Source organism: Cydia amplana, chromosome 1 (assembly GCF_948474715.1).
Source record: "Cydia amplana chromosome 1, ilCydAmpl1.1, whole genome shotgun sequence".
Lineage (NCBI taxonomy): Eukaryota > Metazoa > Arthropoda > Insecta > Lepidoptera > Tortricidae > Cydia > Cydia amplana.
Genome location: NC_086069.1, coordinates 3045676 through 3063779, shown reverse-complemented (window position 1 = coordinate 3063779; position 18104 = coordinate 3045676). Strand labels below are relative to the sequence as shown.

The window sequence follows — 18104 nt, the reverse complement described above, 5'->3', positions numbered from 1 at the left end:
TGACGGATAGTCGGAGGAGAGCCAGAGTTGGCACTGTCAAAATGATTCTCTAGGTCTGCGTTCGGCTTTTCGCGGAGAGCGCAACCATTTACAGGATCAGGGATTCTGTAACTATTTATTAATGCTTGATGGGCTACCTTGTCATATCCCGGTTGAAGAGGAGCTCTGGGTTTCCTGGTGATAGTAACGGTTTTCTTGTAGGATGATAGAGTAGCAGAGTCGGCAATTTCAGCGTAGGATCGTTTTGATGAGGGGAAGAGATGAGAGGCTTCACTGAATGATATGGCCTCCTCCGACATAGCAGCTTTGATTTTATGTTGACGGTTGTATTCTGGGCATTTTTTATCGTCAGCTGAATGGGCACCAGAGCAGAAAAGGCAAACTACATCATTAAATGAAGTACACTGCGAACTTAAATGTGGCTGGCTGCATTTTGAGCAGCGGGGCTGAGATCTGCAGTGAGCCATAATATGACCATATCTGCAGCATTGCCGGCATTGGATTACCGGCAAATTGTATTTTTCGGTAAGAAAAGAGTTGTGGAAAAGGTACACTCTCTGGGGAATTTTTTGTCCATCGATTGTTACGACTACTGTTTCCGTGGGGACCCATTCGTGGCCTTCACTTACCTTTTTTTTAGCATTGAGTCGCCTCGCCTTAATTACATTTCCAAATCCTTCGGGCGTTATCATGCCCGCTACTAATTCTTCGATGGTCAGATCTTTGGGCACATGTCGAATGATAAACAATCTTGCCACGTTGAAAGTCGGGATAAACGCAAGGTAACGAGAGTTCTCTTTATTAACTATTTCTAGGAACCTGTTAGCAGAAACACCGTTAACAAAGTCAAGGCTTAACCGATTCCTGCCCACCTTACGGATTCCCCCCTCAAGCAAACCTTTAACATTAATAGAGCACAAATATTGCCCAAATTTCACGGGGTGAAGTGAAACTTCATGTGTATTATCGGGAGATAGATCTGACTTCATTTGCACGTGAATCACATACGGACCAACGTCCGATTGGGTGTAGCACTGCCTACCAATGGGGGGTGATGCTGATGCTTGAATCTTCGAAGATTGACCTACTTTTGTTTTTTTAGGAATGTCAGACGAGATCTCTTTTAAATTAATCGCGGATCTTTTGAGGGAAGACGATTTGGCCATTACGTATTCTTCTTCCATATCAGGAGAGATTGATGCTTCACGGTCTGCCGCCGGAGGACTTTGCGGGGAGTTTGACGCAAGATTAATGGCCGCCATGGCCGGCCCGGGTGATGGGTTAGAAGAACCCATCACTCTGCCGGCCATATGAGAACAATCTGAACCCAACAAAATGTAATAAATATATAATAATTGGACAAATAAATAAATAAAATACTATTTGCATAAAATCCGCCCCTAGAATGAATAAATATAAAAATTTGGGCCGAAAAGATTTTAAACGTCACTACCCTTCCCGCACTCCAAAATCCTTTTTTCCTTCCACAACTTCCACAAGGTCCATCATAACAAATTTGACACTGACATCAACAGTTGACACATGGTTGACACTATTGACAGTAAACGACAGCGACAGTGTTCAATATAGTACAGCGTTTATTTCCATGGCTCAAACAGAAAAATTCAATAGTCGATAAATCATGAATCTAGTATAACTGGATTGGGCATGAGTGGTGGGGGTAACTGACAGAATGGGATAGTCTTATGTATCTTTCAGTAGGAGTAGCAGCGAAAGCGCTATTATTGTTTGTCCTTGTCACAGTCTCACATCTTGTTTTATTCCCCCCGTAAATTGACCACCGTGATTGGTCGAATTCATTTGTTACAAATAAATTCGACCAATCATAGCGGCGCAGTGCGACGCTATGATTGGTCGAATTTATATGTTTTGTCCCTCACGGAGGCACGCGTAGACCACTTCTATAGGATGCTACCTTCTATGCGATAAATCGAGTCACAACCATTTACAACGTGATATCGATGAAAATGACATTTACGTTAAATCTATCTTGTCGATAGCTATTTATCCCGATTCAGCACATACATTACGGTTTTTCAGGGATTTTCAGTGTTTACAATGAGCATTACCGAAAAACAATTTAATTGGGATGCTTGCAAGTGATAAGTGTAGCGTGGCTGTGTTCAAGAGCATTCTTATAACAGTAATCCTCTAGCGTGATAATTGTTTAATAAGATGTTAAGCAGATTTTCCGATGTCCTCCAATCGGCAGCAGACGTCGTAAGTAATAAAATAAGTCGGCAGTATAATTCTAATGAAGGCTAGAGTAGTTTACGTTTAGAATTCCAAGACAAATACCTTAAAGCTTTGTTTACCATTGTAAAGCCATCATTTGCATAATAAGTGGGTTTAATTAGTCTCAGTGCATAGTTTTTGCTGACCCATTTGCAAAGAATTGTTCAGTAATATTATGTTATTTACAATTATACTAACTATTATTCAATCTAGTTGGCGCCTCCAGCCACCCGCTTAGAAGACTTTGAATACCACTGGAAGATGATAATAAACTTTTACCAGAACTATGATGATAATAGCAAAGGGCATGTAGAAGATACCAGGATTCCGCACCACTTACACCAAATGTTGCAGGTTAGGCTCTGTAATTTTTTTTTTTAAAAGGTTCAGTTAAATTACCCTCTTAGCTTCACCTCTGCATCCAATTCAACTTTTTTTTTGTTAGCCTGTTGTGTCCCACTGCTGGGCAAGGGCCTCCCTCTCTTTCCTCCACGCGTCGTGTTCTATGGTAATAGGCTACATGACTAATTTTCATTTATGGTATCAATCGATCGGGTTTGTTTTTAGGATCAAATGTCTATATGGGACCCATTGCATTAAAGGAACACAAAAGTCAGAAATTGTAATCAAAGGCTGACAGTCGCACTTCACTCTTGAAACGCCCTATACAAAACGGCCAGAGGCCGTGACGTCAAGGTTTCTGGGAGCCTATCTTGTAGTATGGACAAAACAAGAAAATTGCGTTTTTGTCGGTGAAATATTGCGTTTATGTATACAGTTGCTATACAATATTTTTTTGGATGAAATGTAAGAAATCGAATGGTACCCTTACTTTTATCATTTTTGGAAGTAAAAAAAAAATTAAATTTTGAAACTTTCAGGTCCTGTATTTTTGTAATTTTTCAATATTTTATTTTAATATCCACATTATTGTGATAAATTGCTCGTTTGCTATCTATTTTACTAGATTTTGTTATAAAATTCAACATGTGTCATCATCCCTATTGATATAAATTTATCAACAATGTGATCTTTGTCACATCACCGAACACTAGCATTTTAGGATGAATTTTTAATAATAGAATAACAGTTCTAATGAAGATCATATCTACATATCATACATAATATTAAATTAAAAGCATAACAGCTTACCAAGTCTTAATTGTATGCAAAATAATTCATAAAATATTTATTATTTCATTGATTATGAATATTATTTATTTATGTTAGGAGAACCAACAGCTTTAAAACTTACAATAAATAAATAATAAATAAATAAATAAATATCAGGGGACATCTTAACACAGATCAACCTAGCCCCAAACTAAGCAAAGCTTGTACTATGGCTGCTAGGTGACGATATACATACTTATATAGATGAATACATACTTATATACATAGAAAACACCCATGACTCAGGAACAAATATCTGTGCTCATCACACAAATAAATGCCCTTACCGGGATTCGAACCCAGAACCATCGGCTTCACAGGCAGGGTCACTACCCACTAGGCCAGACCGGTCGTCACAGACAACAAGATTAAAACAGGAAGCCAATTACAGGAACTCACAGATGACATTATGATTTAACAATTAATTTAGGAAATCAATGTTATCACAATTAGGTAAAAATAGCTCTTCTTTTATTAAAATAATTCTTCTCATGTCATTTGGGTTTAAAAACTTACCTCTTGTTTCCAAATTTTGATTATAGTTGCATTAAGTATTGGCCAGAATTATAATGGTGACCTTTATACTTGCCACTCAATTTTAAGCCATATGGGTATAGTTTTAAGATTTAATTTTGCCAATTGGTTAATAGTAAACATTCAACCTTGATGTAAAGCACTTAATATAAAGTTGATTAATATGGAGGGAGTTAATACAGAGTGCCTTATCACTTGGCATGGACAGAGATAAAGTAAAAATTTAATAACACCAGTAACATAATTAAACAGTTTTGTAACATTGCTATACTACTAGACACAATGTGATAGGGTCATTGCGCTAGTTTTCGTCAACTTGACGAAATTTGAATATAAATCTACCTTGCTGCACAAATTTGAACTTATTGCGACCCTTACTGTCTAAACTACATAAAAATGATATTTCACAAGTAGCAAATTAAAAATGGAATATATAATTTGCTAGTCAGTCAAGTGGACGAAAACTAGCGCATGGACGGAAGCTAGCGCAATGACCCTCTACATTCGTTTCATCTTGATATTCTTTGTTTTTCTTGTTGTTTCTTCTTGCTATTCTGCCTTCAATGCTACCCAGTTTTTGCAGTTGTACAATTTGTACAGTTATATTATAAAATTTAATAGTCACGGCCTTATCAATAATCTGAACGCGTCCACTTTGCGCTTTGCGGTGGCCGCGCTGGCGATTGCCGCGTAAATTTAGCTGTTTACTTTTTGGTTAAACACTGACTGTTATTTAAGTGTGCCTTTAATAATGTTCATTCATGGTTCCAGTTAATAGTAGATGAAGAAAAAGAGCAGCAAGGTGGTACCGTCGGCCCTTGCTTAGAGGCGATAGTTCAGCGCTCCGTCTCTCTGCTGGACGCCCTGGCGGCGTTGGCGGCGTCGGACCGACCGCCGGGAGCTCGTGCGTTGGCTTTGAGCGCAGCATCGGCACTGTTGCGCCGAACACGACAGCCGTGCGTCAATAGCCCTCATGTGTACCGGCCTTTGCAGGTAAGTCAGTCTATCTCACTATTGGTCCTTGACGCCTGGCCTTTGTAGGTGTCATCCTGTCGTCTCAGCATATTTGCGTCCTCTGCTGAACATATGCCTCTTTCATGGATTTCCATCTTGTTCTGAATGCGGCCCTGCCGTCTTTCTAATGTCGTCCGACCATCTGGTCTTGGACTTTTCCGTCACTTCGGCTTCCCAGTCGAAGTCTCCAGAACCCAGTACCTGCTGGCTCCATCGGTCGTCATCCCTGCAACAGATATGGCCGGCCCATTCCCACTTCAGTTGCGCAATTCTTTTGGCGATGTCAGTAACTTTCGTGCGTTGGCAAATATCCTCATTCCGGATTCATCCTAGTCCCAGATACAACTTATATCATTTGCCTGGTCTTCTTTTTTTTATATAAAAAACCTCTTATGATGCTGCAGCCTACTGGCCATTTTTGCACAGAAGTAACCTTAAACCCGAAAGGAAAAAACCGGCCAAGTGCGAGTCGGACTCGCGCACGGAGGGTTCCGCACCATCAACAAAAAATAGAGGAAAACAAGCAAAAAAACGGTCACCCATCCAAGTACAAGTACACCCATCCCGCCCGACGTTGCTTAACTTCGGTCAAAAATCACGTTTGTTGTATGGGAGCTCCACTTAAATCTTTATTTTATTCTGTTTTTAGTAGTTGTTGTTATAGCGGCAACAGAAATACATCATCTGTGAAAATTTCAACTGTCTAGCTATCACGGTTCGTGAGATACAGCCTGGTGACAGACGGACGGACGGCCGGACAGCGGAGTCTTAGTAATAGGGTCCCGTTTTTACCCTTTGGGTACGGAACCCTAAAAACAAACGAGTATTAAACATTTACTGATTAACATTTTATTACAACACTAATTTTGTTTTAGCGTATGCTCATCCAATGCAACGAGAGCCCCGCTTCCCCAACTGAAAAGGAAGAGGTTGAACTACTCCTAACGCTCTGCGGCCTAGTTCGTAAAGAGCCCGGCTTAGCAAACATATTCACAACACCATTCGTCGAAGACAAATCCAGCTTACTCAGCACACCAGAGGACATCAAGAAATTGATACCAATTAAAAGTAAAGTTCAAACGCCAAAGAAGAATCCTTTATTCGAAGTGGAACTGCCGCCGAATCCTTTAAGAAATGTCTCTATAATAAGGGCGACGGGGGATTGTAATAGCAGTTGTTCGGCGGACGAAAACGCGTCGAGTAAGAGCCACAAGACCGTGTATGACGATAATGACAAATTTCTGTTGATAGATTTGTTGTTGTCATATTTGAATAGTGCTGTAAGTATACATTTGATTGGACTTTACTTACATCTAAAGCATTAATTAATAAGTGATTTAAATCGATTACTTGTGAGATGTTTATATAAATAATAAATAAAATAAATTTATTTCAGACAATTAAACAGTCCATATTTTTACATTTTTAAAATATATGTGACATATATGTGACATCAGCGGAATTTTCGTTGTTGATTGTTTTATTATCCACTTCCACACACAACAATTTTAATATTTACAAAATATTTATTCTACAAAGAAATCTCCCAGCGATACTTTAGGTACAGCGTAAAAGATGGGTGCCTACATTATTATTTGAGATACTATGGTCGGGATTCTAAAGTGACATTGAAAATAAGTTTTTAGCAAAAATTTCATTTTTGGTACAAGCTTTTATCGCTGACTGTACTTTTCTTACGACAGACAACTAATACCTACTCATCGAGACAATTCCAAAAACCCCTAACACAATTAGGTTGCGTTGTTTCATCACAGAGTTCCTATGGCCACCTCCTGTCTCCATCATCAGATCAGCTCGATGGTACCATAATATTGCATTGTCACCCGACTTACATGTGTATGCAAAATTTCAGCTCAATCGGAAACCGGGAAGTGGATCAAATTTAACTTGCAAGATTCCATTACATAGTTACATACAGGTCGACCTAATAAAAGCTTGTTAAAAACCACAAATGCTGACAAGTTTTAATAATTCCTTAGAAAATTATTGATGGTAACAATTTCGACTTCCCATTTTTTTTTTCAGGACAACCAAGTAGTCTTAAGAGCGTGTGAGGGCATCATGATAGTGTCGTCCCTCCCAGACGATGATATCGCAAACCTAGTGACGACCTGTAGTCCCGCTTGTGAGCTGATTATCGATAAATTGGCCGACAAGTATAAGGCCATACCGGCCAATGTTGACCCTAACGATATCGACCACTTGAACATCACGTGGGCGTAAGTTTTTCAATACTCCAGTTAATTATAAGGTCTTTTTGCCAGATATTGCTAATCTAATGTAGTCTGGCTTGTGAAATTATTATCGATAAATTGGCCGAAAAATATAAGGCCATGACGTCGAATGTTAAATCTTATGACGGGGAAAGTTTTGGTAGCTAAGATCTTTAGTATTCCGGGTGGTCAAAAAGTAAAAACGCTACTGAGCAATTCTTGAATTACATTAATTTGCCCACTATTCACACTAACACAATCCCTTTAGTCTATAGTAGTAATTTTGACAGTTATGAATTGACCCTTATATTTACGAAGCTAAGACCTACCGTTTGACTGATAGCCCTAAGTGCCATACATATAAGGGTCAAATCATAACTGTCAAAATTGACTTTTAACTTACAAAAAAAATATCAATACATGCAGCTAATCGAAATATGTATAACTAAATGCAGATATCAATTGTATCTAAAATGTCAATAGAACTTTTACTATGTATATGCTGTGCTAGCTAGGTTTCCCATAGTGTGTCATAATCAGAGATCGGCGGAGGTGAGCTATTTACCTTAAAATTTGACATGTCTTACGTCATATTATAAGGAAAATAGCTCACCCCCGCCGATCTCTGGTCATAGTTAAAGCACAGAAAGTAGCAACTGGTTGAAATTGCCTAGTTTCCAAACTTACACGACAACTTTGCAGGTACGTAGCACAAGACTTCGGCGACAAAGACTACAACAAATTCCACGGCTACAGAGAGCTCACGAGTTTCTTCTCCTGGCTCGACTACTGTGATACTCTAATGAAGGTAAATCATTAATATTCGTACACACACTTTTAACTTTTAACATTTTATAAACCTACCTAAAGGTTGTCTGGAAGAGATCGCTCTTTAGCGATAAGACCGCCTGTTGTTTACCTCTGTCTTCATGTATTATTTGTGTTTCCATGTACATTTATTTTGAGGTTGTGCAATAAAGAGGATTTGTATTGTATTGTATAAAATAAAAATCATTTATTTCAGTAAACAGGTTCCATAAGAGGTAAATATATTGAGACATAAAAAGACAAACTAAACTAGCAACTAAACTACATGTATAATAAAACTTAAAATAATCTAGTTAGTAACTACTATGAACTATGTTAGACTATTTTTAAAAGGGTTAATTTTTTGCACCGCCGATTGTTAAATATACCGCAGGCTATGTTTTGACCCGTATCGTGTGTGTTATTCTTCATTCCCTCAAATGTTTTAATTGTACCTACTGGATTTTAATTATTGGGCTCATCAGGTTAATCAGCTAATGATCGTCGTTTGTCCCTCTCTATGGCATAACGACAGATAGGGGCAAACGACGATCATCAACTTGACTGTTTAGTAAAAATCCGATTTTAAAATTATCTGACCTGACAGTTTTAATTAAAAAAAATCTCCATATACATGTTATGTAGTTGAATTCGACGACTCAGCTGTTACATTATTTTCAGGAATGCCACCCCACGATATCCGCGCACCTCTCCCGAACGTTCCGACAGAACTTTCTAGAAGGGGCCGCGGAGGCGGGCCTGTCAGACGCCCTCAGAGCCCTACGGGTCACCGCCGTGCTCAGCAAGTGCCTCAAGCTGGTCGACTCCACGGACCTCGCGCTAGGTACCTCATCTTATCACACCTGTGTCGAACATTGCAATAGAACTGTCTAATTGTCTTAAAGGAGCCGCGGAAGCGGGGCTATCCATTGACATATATCTAAGGACGGGCCTTACGAGCACTAAGGACGGTGCTAGTAGTGTCTGAGATGCCCTCAGAGCCTTACGAGTCACCGCAGTGCTCAGCAAGTGCCTCAAATTGATCGACTCGCCTGCTGCCTCGCCCTAGGTGCCTCATCTTATCACTACTGTCCCTAACATTCCACATAACTAAAGCAGCAGCGGAGGTAAGTGAGACTGTCAGACGCGCTCCGATCTACACAAGTTACTAAGCATTTATATGTGTAAAAGGGCTCTATACTCTATTCCCCTTATTCGTAGGTAAATCACTGTTAAATTTTGTCCCATTCTAGCAAACACAAATGCCAAAATGACGGATAAGGATAAACGATTGTCAAGGACAAGTTAAACTTGAATAACGCCATAAAGCTTTCCCTCTTTTAAGAATAAAGTGATTATTTTGATAGTGAAATATTTCGCCCCGGCCGCTTAGCTTTTTACTGGTAATATTCGAATGTATGATATGGCATCTGCTTTTAACTATAAGTAACATTGAACAGAAACGAATTGTAAGATAAAAACTACTATAAAAAGTGATGAGCAAACAATGAAAGTGAAAACTAAGCTTATTACGTAGGTATTTTGCTATTTTTAATAATTATCTTATTATAGACGTAATCCAATTATCAAGGAATGTAAGCCGCGTATCTAATTATGAACATTTGAACGGTATTTATTACACTTAACAAATTCCAACATGCAAGTTGAATACTATAAATATAGTAAAATTGATAAAATTAAAGTTTTTTTTTCATTTATGTCACCTGACATTATTTCTGTTGCAATTGATAGTCATTAGAAACTGATTCTACTTTATATAAATATTAGTTTATTGCGACGAAGCTCGGCCTCTCTTGGCTTTTTTTTTTTTAATTTTTATTTTAGCAGTTATGTATTGTGTTTACAAGACTTACTATTCATAGTAGGTACCTTTGTCTTTTATTGTCAGAGTTCTCCAACTGGCTAGTGGGCGACGGCGAGCTGTCAGAATGGCCGCTGCTCCACACGCTCATTACAAACTGCCTCACCGACAACCACGACCTCACACTCGAGACACTGAGGTTCTTTGAGGTAACTTCAACGGTTTATGCAATGCCTGTCAATTAACTCATAAAACATGCACATATGTTTTTTTTGTCTGACATGTGTAACAGTTTTTTTAAGACCAGAATCAATTTATTTCGGGACTCGTTTTTCATTTGGGCTTTGAATGAATATTATTTAAAATATGTTGTAAATATTTTAAATGACTATTAAATTATTTACTTGAGGAATTTCTGTGTAACTTCACTTCTTTACTGTAATATACAATATTGCCTTTACGAAATTATAAGGTTAATAATACTATGTACAAAATCGCAGCAATGTATTTCGTATTTTTCTTTTGCAATCTGTACCGAGAAAAATCGAGAAATGCTAAAGCACAACTTTCGACTATCGTAAAGTAGGTTAATTGTGAGGAATAAATAATTATTCAGTTAATTTCTTCCACAGACAATAGTAGAGAAAGGCACCGAGCACAGCATCCATAGACTAGTGTTGTCCCGCGTATGCTCTCGCGGCTACGTGGCCCCACCCCCTCCCGACGACGATGAGCGAGACAGACTCAACGACGTGTCACTGTGGCGGGAGCGAGAGAGAAACAGGTAACTGCATAGCACACACCCATCAAAATACAAATCAACCATAGATAAAATAAAATTATGACACAAAAGTCATTAATAAAACATTTCAACCCTACACGAAAACACTCCAAGGCCTTTGATTAAGAAGAACATGGAAAAAATACTTGCATCCAAACAAAACACGTCGTTTATTGTATCAAAGTGTTGACGCTTTTTACTTCTGATTCTACTACCCAAATATTCAAGGCAAAAAAATACGTATAAAAAAAGTTAAGATCATACTTATAAAAGTCAGGAGTACCTCAGGGCTCCATTATGGGGCCCATATTCTTTCTTATGTTTATAAAGGTTTCTTTAACTGCCGTTGACCAGGGAAGCCATGAAGCAGCTGCAGCATGAAGACCACGTGAACGAGCAGATCAGCGACATCCTGCAGCACGAGGGGCTGCAGCCCGAGCCTCAAGACTCCGAGAACATACACAGGGTTATCAATAGGTACGTACGCAACACGCATTCGCTAGGCTAACTAGGCTTATCGGTGGAGGAGTTTATCATCAGGTAACTCTGTTAAACAAGCTCTAACTTCGCATCACGATCCAAACTCAGTAAAAACGAGACTTTGTTTGTCTGCTCTGCCTGCGACCAATCACACTCTAAACGTCAGGCTAATTGATAAATTTAAGTGAGGTAAAATCTCATTTTCTTTTACGAGTAAATATAAAGCTTTCACTTGTAAATTAAATTAAATTGGTTGGAAGATTTATTTTACTAAAATTCTGTAGGTTTTCACAGCTCTAACGATCAAAATTCTAATTAAGCAGCGAAAACACTATAAATATTTCGCATCCTAATAATAATAAAAAAATCTAAAAAAAAATCAAACGGTCGGGCATAGCTATGATTGAAATACCTACATGAAATTGTGTACAAATATTTTAATCCAGGGAGGAAAACAAAAATTACGTTTGTATGGAAACCCGGTTTCGAGGCGGTCATTCCTTTCGTCTTAATGATTAACGATTGGCACTTGGTTACCCCACACGCCTCAATAGTGCTTCCGCAACCCTATACTGCCCTATAGTGCCCTATACTGCCCTATAGTGCCCTATACTTCCCTATAGTGCCCTATACTGACCTAACGCTTGCTTTTTAGACGGCTCGAGCTGCTCAAAGCGCAGGTCGAAGAGGCGATGGCCAGCGAAAACATTCCCATCCCCAACGCCACGCCTAAACACTCATAATTCTAATTATAAATACATATCTAGTTTAAATGTACCATTTTATAAAGCTACATAATACAGTTTTAAAGCTAATATCTGGCATGGATAGAACCTTTACATTTGACATATACCAGTATTATACTGTGACATTGTAATTATAGTTTTATCATTAAATTTACTGATTTTTTTTTCGGAATATACATAGCTATTGTAAATAGTTTTATTGTACCTTTTTGTATATCAGAAAAGTGTAAATATGGGTTTTTAATTTTAGTAATGGGTATTTTAGGTTTGTTTATATTTAGTTGTAGCCGCCGCGTACACAATGTCTAGAGAGTATAGGTATTTGATCTAAAAATTCTGACTAAAATTGCATGTCTTAACTTAATGAAAAACCCAAAGTTTGCCACTGAAATTTTAACCTATAGTGCAGGGAATAGAGTTGATTTTTAGTTGTTTGTAAATTTAACGATACAAAATAAATGCAACTGTGTTTCAATTGAATATGGTTTAAATTTCATCGAACTGAAGAAGTACTATAGCTGGTCAACCAAATCTTGTCAGTTGAAAAAGGCGCGAAATTCAAATTTTCTATGGGACGATATCCCTTCGCGCCTACATTTTTCAAATTTGCCGCCTTTTTCTACTGACAAGATCTGCTTGACCAGCTATATAAGTGTAGTACCTTGGGCCTATTTAGATTGTCTATGTTTGACAAAACGTGTCAAACAACAAGCAAACCCTCTTGGTAGACAACATAAAAATATGTATGTTTTTGAATGACATACGACTTCAAACTGCCAAATGCTGCTCAATTCGACAAATACAATTTTCAATATTGTTGAAAGTATAAAATCGGTCTATCGGATAACAGTACCTAAGTGCCATTTGCAACGTATGTACAAAACAGTATGAAATATGCAACAATGGATTAACTAATTAAAAATTGTGTACTCGGCGGTGAATCGACAGTGTGCCTTTAGTTTTTAATTTACTTGGCTCAAATTTGTCCGACGAAAGCCATGATTAACGTATCTACTTAATAAGCTAGTTTTATACAAAAAAATATATGAAATATTTTATTTAGTTTTAAAAGATATACCATATACACGGTTTTATTTTATGGGGAACGGATCTGTGATTTAATTATTCATTCAAAAACAAATTTCTGAATATTTTTATATTTTGGTTATTTTTCTACAAATCATTTTGTATAATTCGTCTTGACGCTATCACCCTACACTACGCTTAAACTAATTTGGTACCTACTTCCGACATATTAACTTAACTTTATTTTCAAATGATTTAACGTTTTAATAGTTTTAATTACAGTATTCGTTGTAGATAATTATAAACGAATTGTAGATACTGTCGGCATCAAATATATTGTAGCGAAATTAATTATAAATACATTGCAGTAAAGAGTTGTTTATCAATTTAATTATAGAAAAGGTAGTCTAAAATGATGAAGGAGATGGCGCCGTACGGCCTTGTACATTATGCGGTTGTCAAAATAACATTTGAGGATACAGTTACCATAAAAAATGACGCCACATCTATCTGTCAAACTCGAAGAGATGATTTTTCTTAGATTTCACATTACGTTTTCAATCAATAACTCTTTGTTAACATTTAACTAACTTATCTAACAAAACAATATCAATTAATTACCTAAAGAGCTTATTCAGCAAATCACAAATGATAATGTATTAGTGGTGGGAACTGGGAACCTGCTAATCGATTTTTAAAAATCCTTCGATGAATCGATTTTCGTTTTTTTTTTCATTAGAAAACTATCGATTGATCGAATCGAAATTACTATCACTAAAGTCTATTTTTTTATTCCGTAGACTAAAATGACATTTCGTAGTATGAACATCACGTGTCATTTCATACTATGAAATGTCATTTTAGTCTACCGAATAAAAAAATAGACTTTAGAATGCAATAATAGATAAGCGCTTTAACATATCATAAAGCTCCGATACATTTGATGCCGACACCAAAAGGGTGACGATACAAATTCAAAAACTCCCCGACGATCTGTGATTACTTTAAGGCCATATTTAGTTTGATTAAACAAGTTGTTCCTGAGCGGTTGTTTTATTTCGTTTCTTGCAGCTACCTGCTACTGCTGCCGCGCGCCATCTTGTCCGACCCGGTGGGCGCCGACTATGAGCATTACATACACGATGCGCATAGACATTATCAGGTATACTTGGTCAACCAGATCTTGACAGTAGAAAAAGGCGGCAAATTTGAAAAATGTAGGCGCGAAGGGATATCGTCCCATAGAAAATTTGAATTTCGCGCCTTTTTTTACTGACAAGATTAGGTTGACCAGCTATAAATACGAACAAATAGAGAAATACAATCAATTCTAATAATCAATTGGGTTGGCAACTGTCAAAGGTTTGCATAGATTGCGCCGTCATTGGCGTTTTTTTTTTGTTGTCCCCTACACTTTTTTTTTCAAATTTGGGATTTTTCATGTTATTTCTACTCAGTATCACGAGTTCTTTCTATCCTAATAGGAGAAAAAAAGTGTCCCAATATTTCCATACATTTTTCGATCTTTCCATTCCGCGACCGCCATACAAAGTCTATGAAAAATGGTGACGTAATGGAAATAAAAACCTTAGGACACTTTTTTTCTCCTATTAGGATAGAAAGAGCTCGTGATTCTGAGTAGAAATAACAAAAAATCCCAAATTTGAAAAAAAAAAGTGTAGGGGACAACAAAAAAAAAAAAACGCCCTCATAGCTAGGAGAAAGCTATGACGGCGACGGCTCTAGTTTTGTTCTATGAGATTTGGCTTAAAGGGCTGGCATCCAGGGCATAAAATTCGAAAAACAAACTTACACAATTCTAGGCATTGACAGGGCCACAGCTAAGCTGCTAAGCTGGCGACATTTGTAAATTACTACGACCGACTAACCCATTATCAAAAATATAAATAAATAATGTTTACATATAAAATAGAAATGCTGCCGAAATAAGTAAACATAGTAGGTATAATAAAAATTTCAGGTCTATAGCATTATCCAAGCCGAAACTACGAGGGTTCGAAAAAACCACGACGAAACGTGCCGAGCAAAGATACGCACTGCCTTTTGCCCTTTGTCTCGTCTTGGCAGGGGCACGGCCGTGCCCCTAGAATTCACGATGCTCAGTGAAGTCGTGCAATACCTAAAATAATTTGTAGATTGACATTGAACATTGCCCAGGAATATTATGTGTCATAACCAGGCATCGGAGTTTTTGTCGCATGGTAAGACTAATAGCAAGCTATGGAGTCGATATTTGCCATAAATGTAAACTCTTATTCATACTCATACTCATGATTAATTTTATTTAATATGAGAACAGATTACTAAATAGTTACTACGTATATCAGTTTAATTTATTAAACCTCATTTGTTGCAATAAATGTATGTTACAATTGGGTGAGTTGTACTTCACAACTCAAGCACACTATAGCAGATTTTTCATAGTCATATTGTAAATCGTTGTATGGCTCTATCCATGCCAAAATTGCAGCTATTTCTGGGTTAGACATAATAATTAATTATGGAATATTCCTCAACGTATTTACCACATACAGATATAAATAACTACTACGTTTGCAATCACCAGTGATTGACACATGACAAATACTAATCAATTTTATCAGCGGTCAGTACCTACATGACATTAGGTCTTTCGCAGCGATGTAGTTTGTATAGTTGTATGTTAAAATAGTTGAAGTTATGAATTCATAATGTAATAGAAAAATATTTTTTTATATAATTCGACTAAGATAATATACACGACCGACCGCTCTAAAGGCATTTTAAGATAAATTAAATAAATGAGTATGAGTATGAATAAGAGTTTACATTTATGGCAAATGTCGACTCCATAGCTTGCTATTAGTCTTACCATGCGACAAAAACTCCGATGCCTGGACTCATAACAAATCTACGAGGTATTCTGTCGTAGACTGGCATCAGAACCCTGTAATGCCTTGACAGCTTGATGGCCTTTACAGCGACTTGTATGAATTTGCTTTAACCTTGTAACGGACCAGATAAAAAAAAATACACGATTCAACTCTCATCCATGTAGTTTTAAAAATTCTGCAGAGGAAAATAACACAAAAAATAAATGATAGGTATAATATCGAAGTGTGCTCTATAAAGGGTTAAAATTACTTGTCTAATGACAAATATACGTGGTTTCCATTATGATATAAATAAGATCTAAACAAAAATTTAAATTCAGTTTAAATATTTTAAATTAGGTATTTCTAATTAAATTCGTTCCTTATACAAATGGCCCAAAAACCTTTCCAGTTCTGGCTGGACGTAACGTCCACGTTCAATTGGCCGACGGACGCGTACGCCGACAACACGGCCTCCTCCACCCACAGCTACGACAGCCGCCCCGAGGCGGACTTACACCTCGACGACGTCTTCCAACACAAGGACGCCCCCTGCCACAAGTGCGAGCGAAACAACGAATGTTTCAGCCAAAGACTCGTACTGAGAAGCCAAGATTTAAACACAAACGACGAGGAAGATTTCGACGAAGGACCGTTCTTCAGAATGCTTTTCAAACTACTCGCAAACATGCCTACCCAACCCTACCAGTTAAACCTACACCTCACATCAATAATATCTAAGCTAGCTTTACTCCCACACCCGAATTTACACGAGTACTTACTCAATCCGATGTTACCTACTTCTAAAAAGACGGTTACGTTGTTTAAAACGCTGCAAGATTTAGCGAAACGACTGACCATGGAGATACCGAGATTGCGGAATTATAAGAAGGTGATAGAGAATACGAGGCTGCATTTGATGAGTGAGGATCCTATATTTGATGAAAGGTAAGAAACTTGATGGTATCTTTTTCTACTTTGATTAACTGATAATTCGTAAATCTTGTTGCAAAAACATAAAGTCCACCGATGGTGATTAAAGATCTCATTGTTAGGACATACATAGATAATTAGTCATGCTCGAATTACACCCGTGCAAATTAGCTTGTGTTTGCCTATTTTTTTCGATTTATTTTCGAAATAAGTAATCATCAGCATCTCGTTTATATTGGATGCAACCTTGATATTATATCGTATTTAACAAGCTTAGACAGAGTTACGTAACTTACCTACGCGGTTTTGTAGTATGAAAGTAACGTAAATTGAATAATGATGATGAGTATGCGTCTACAGAGTACACCTCTATGGACTACAGATCCCCAGATCGTGCTTTGAAAATATTGTATTCCAACATTTTTAATTAAAACGAAATTTTCCTTCTATTTACTCATACTGACGCTTAGACTATGTAATAGACAAACTGTAATACATTTTATTATCTTTCAGCTGCGACCACAACCAACTGGTGGAAAGCCTAATAGTCCTAGAAGAATTCTGCAAAGAGCTCGCGGCCATCGCCTTCGTCAAGTACCAGCACGCGCACGTCAACAGATAAAAGACTACGTGATCTGCTTCAATTTCATGGAATCCCGGACCAAAGGGTGAATGTTCCGCGTTTAAACGGCGTTTTTCGTCGATATCCCCAACTAGGGATGTTCAAATCGATTAGATGCGAAAATAATTCGAAAGTCGGAGGGGTCAAAATTATTTATTAGCCGATAAACGAAAAATAAGGTATGATTTGTATAAAAATTGTATTCGATTAATAAAAAAACCAATTTGAAAAAGAATTTTCCAATCCTCAAAGCGAATATGTTATTATAGTCATAAGACGAGGCCTTATTCGCTGAAATATTCACTATTCACTTTTTATGTACCAAAAGTTAGTAAGTACTAAAAGTGATCACGGTTTTTTAATGGTGGTATTATAATAACGAAGCTAAAACTCCGTTTTTACGGTCGAAGATTCGCCCCGAAACTGGTAAAAGTAAGGATGGCTTTGCTTGTTTTATTCAAATAAAATAGGTACAGTTTATTAGTCCTTATGTATCTGTCATTAGAGCTGTGGTCAATATACTTATTAATCTTAATTTAGTATGAATTATTTTCTAATTGACAAATATGTGAATTTGTAATGTAATATGGCTTATTAGCACGTGGTTTAAATACTCTACAAACTAATTTTAATTCAAATAAAAGAGTGTTAACATAAGACTCATAAAAGAAACGTATGTGGCAGGCAATAAAGTTCTGTCTCGTTCGCTCTTACACAGACAGTAAGAGACGGATGATTTATTCAAAGATATATAATAAAAAATGGATTGATCCTATCGACTGCGCCAAGTATTTTGTTTTTAA

At 37.2% G+C, this 18104-nt stretch overlaps 1 protein-coding gene across 1 annotated transcript; it reads left to right on the top strand.

The window, feature by feature from the left end:
- The first annotated feature begins 2008 nt into the window (after positions 1-2008).
- Positions 2009-17323, top strand: LOC134658277 (FHF complex subunit HOOK interacting protein 2A-like). Its single transcript, XM_063513922.1, has 13 exons — positions 2009-2241; positions 2470-2610; positions 4735-4956; positions 5853-6257; positions 7024-7217; positions 7914-8019; positions 8700-8862; positions 9928-10049; positions 10473-10624; positions 10976-11098; positions 13945-14035; positions 16159-16694; positions 17193-17323. The coding sequence occupies exons 1-13, from the start codon at positions 2197-2199 to the stop codon at positions 17299-17301; spliced, it is 2409 nt and encodes an 802-aa protein (XP_063369992.1). The 5' UTR covers positions 2009-2196; the 3' UTR covers positions 17302-17323.
- Positions 17324-18104: the final 781 nt, after the last annotated feature.

Excerpts from the sequence above, each read along its gene's own strand:
- LOC134658277 (XM_063513922.1), top strand. The coding sequence starts at position 2,197 with ATGTTAAGCAGATTTTCCGATGTCCTCCAATCGGCAGCAGACGTC. Across the intron at positions 11,099-13,944 it reads ATACACAGGGTTATCAATAG|CTACCTGCTACTGCTGCCGC; the intron begins GTACGTACGCAA and ends CGTTTCTTGCAG. Across the intron at positions 16,695-17,192 it reads GATCCTATATTTGATGAAAG|CTGCGACCACAACCAACTGG; the intron begins GTAAGAAACTTG and ends ATTATCTTTCAG.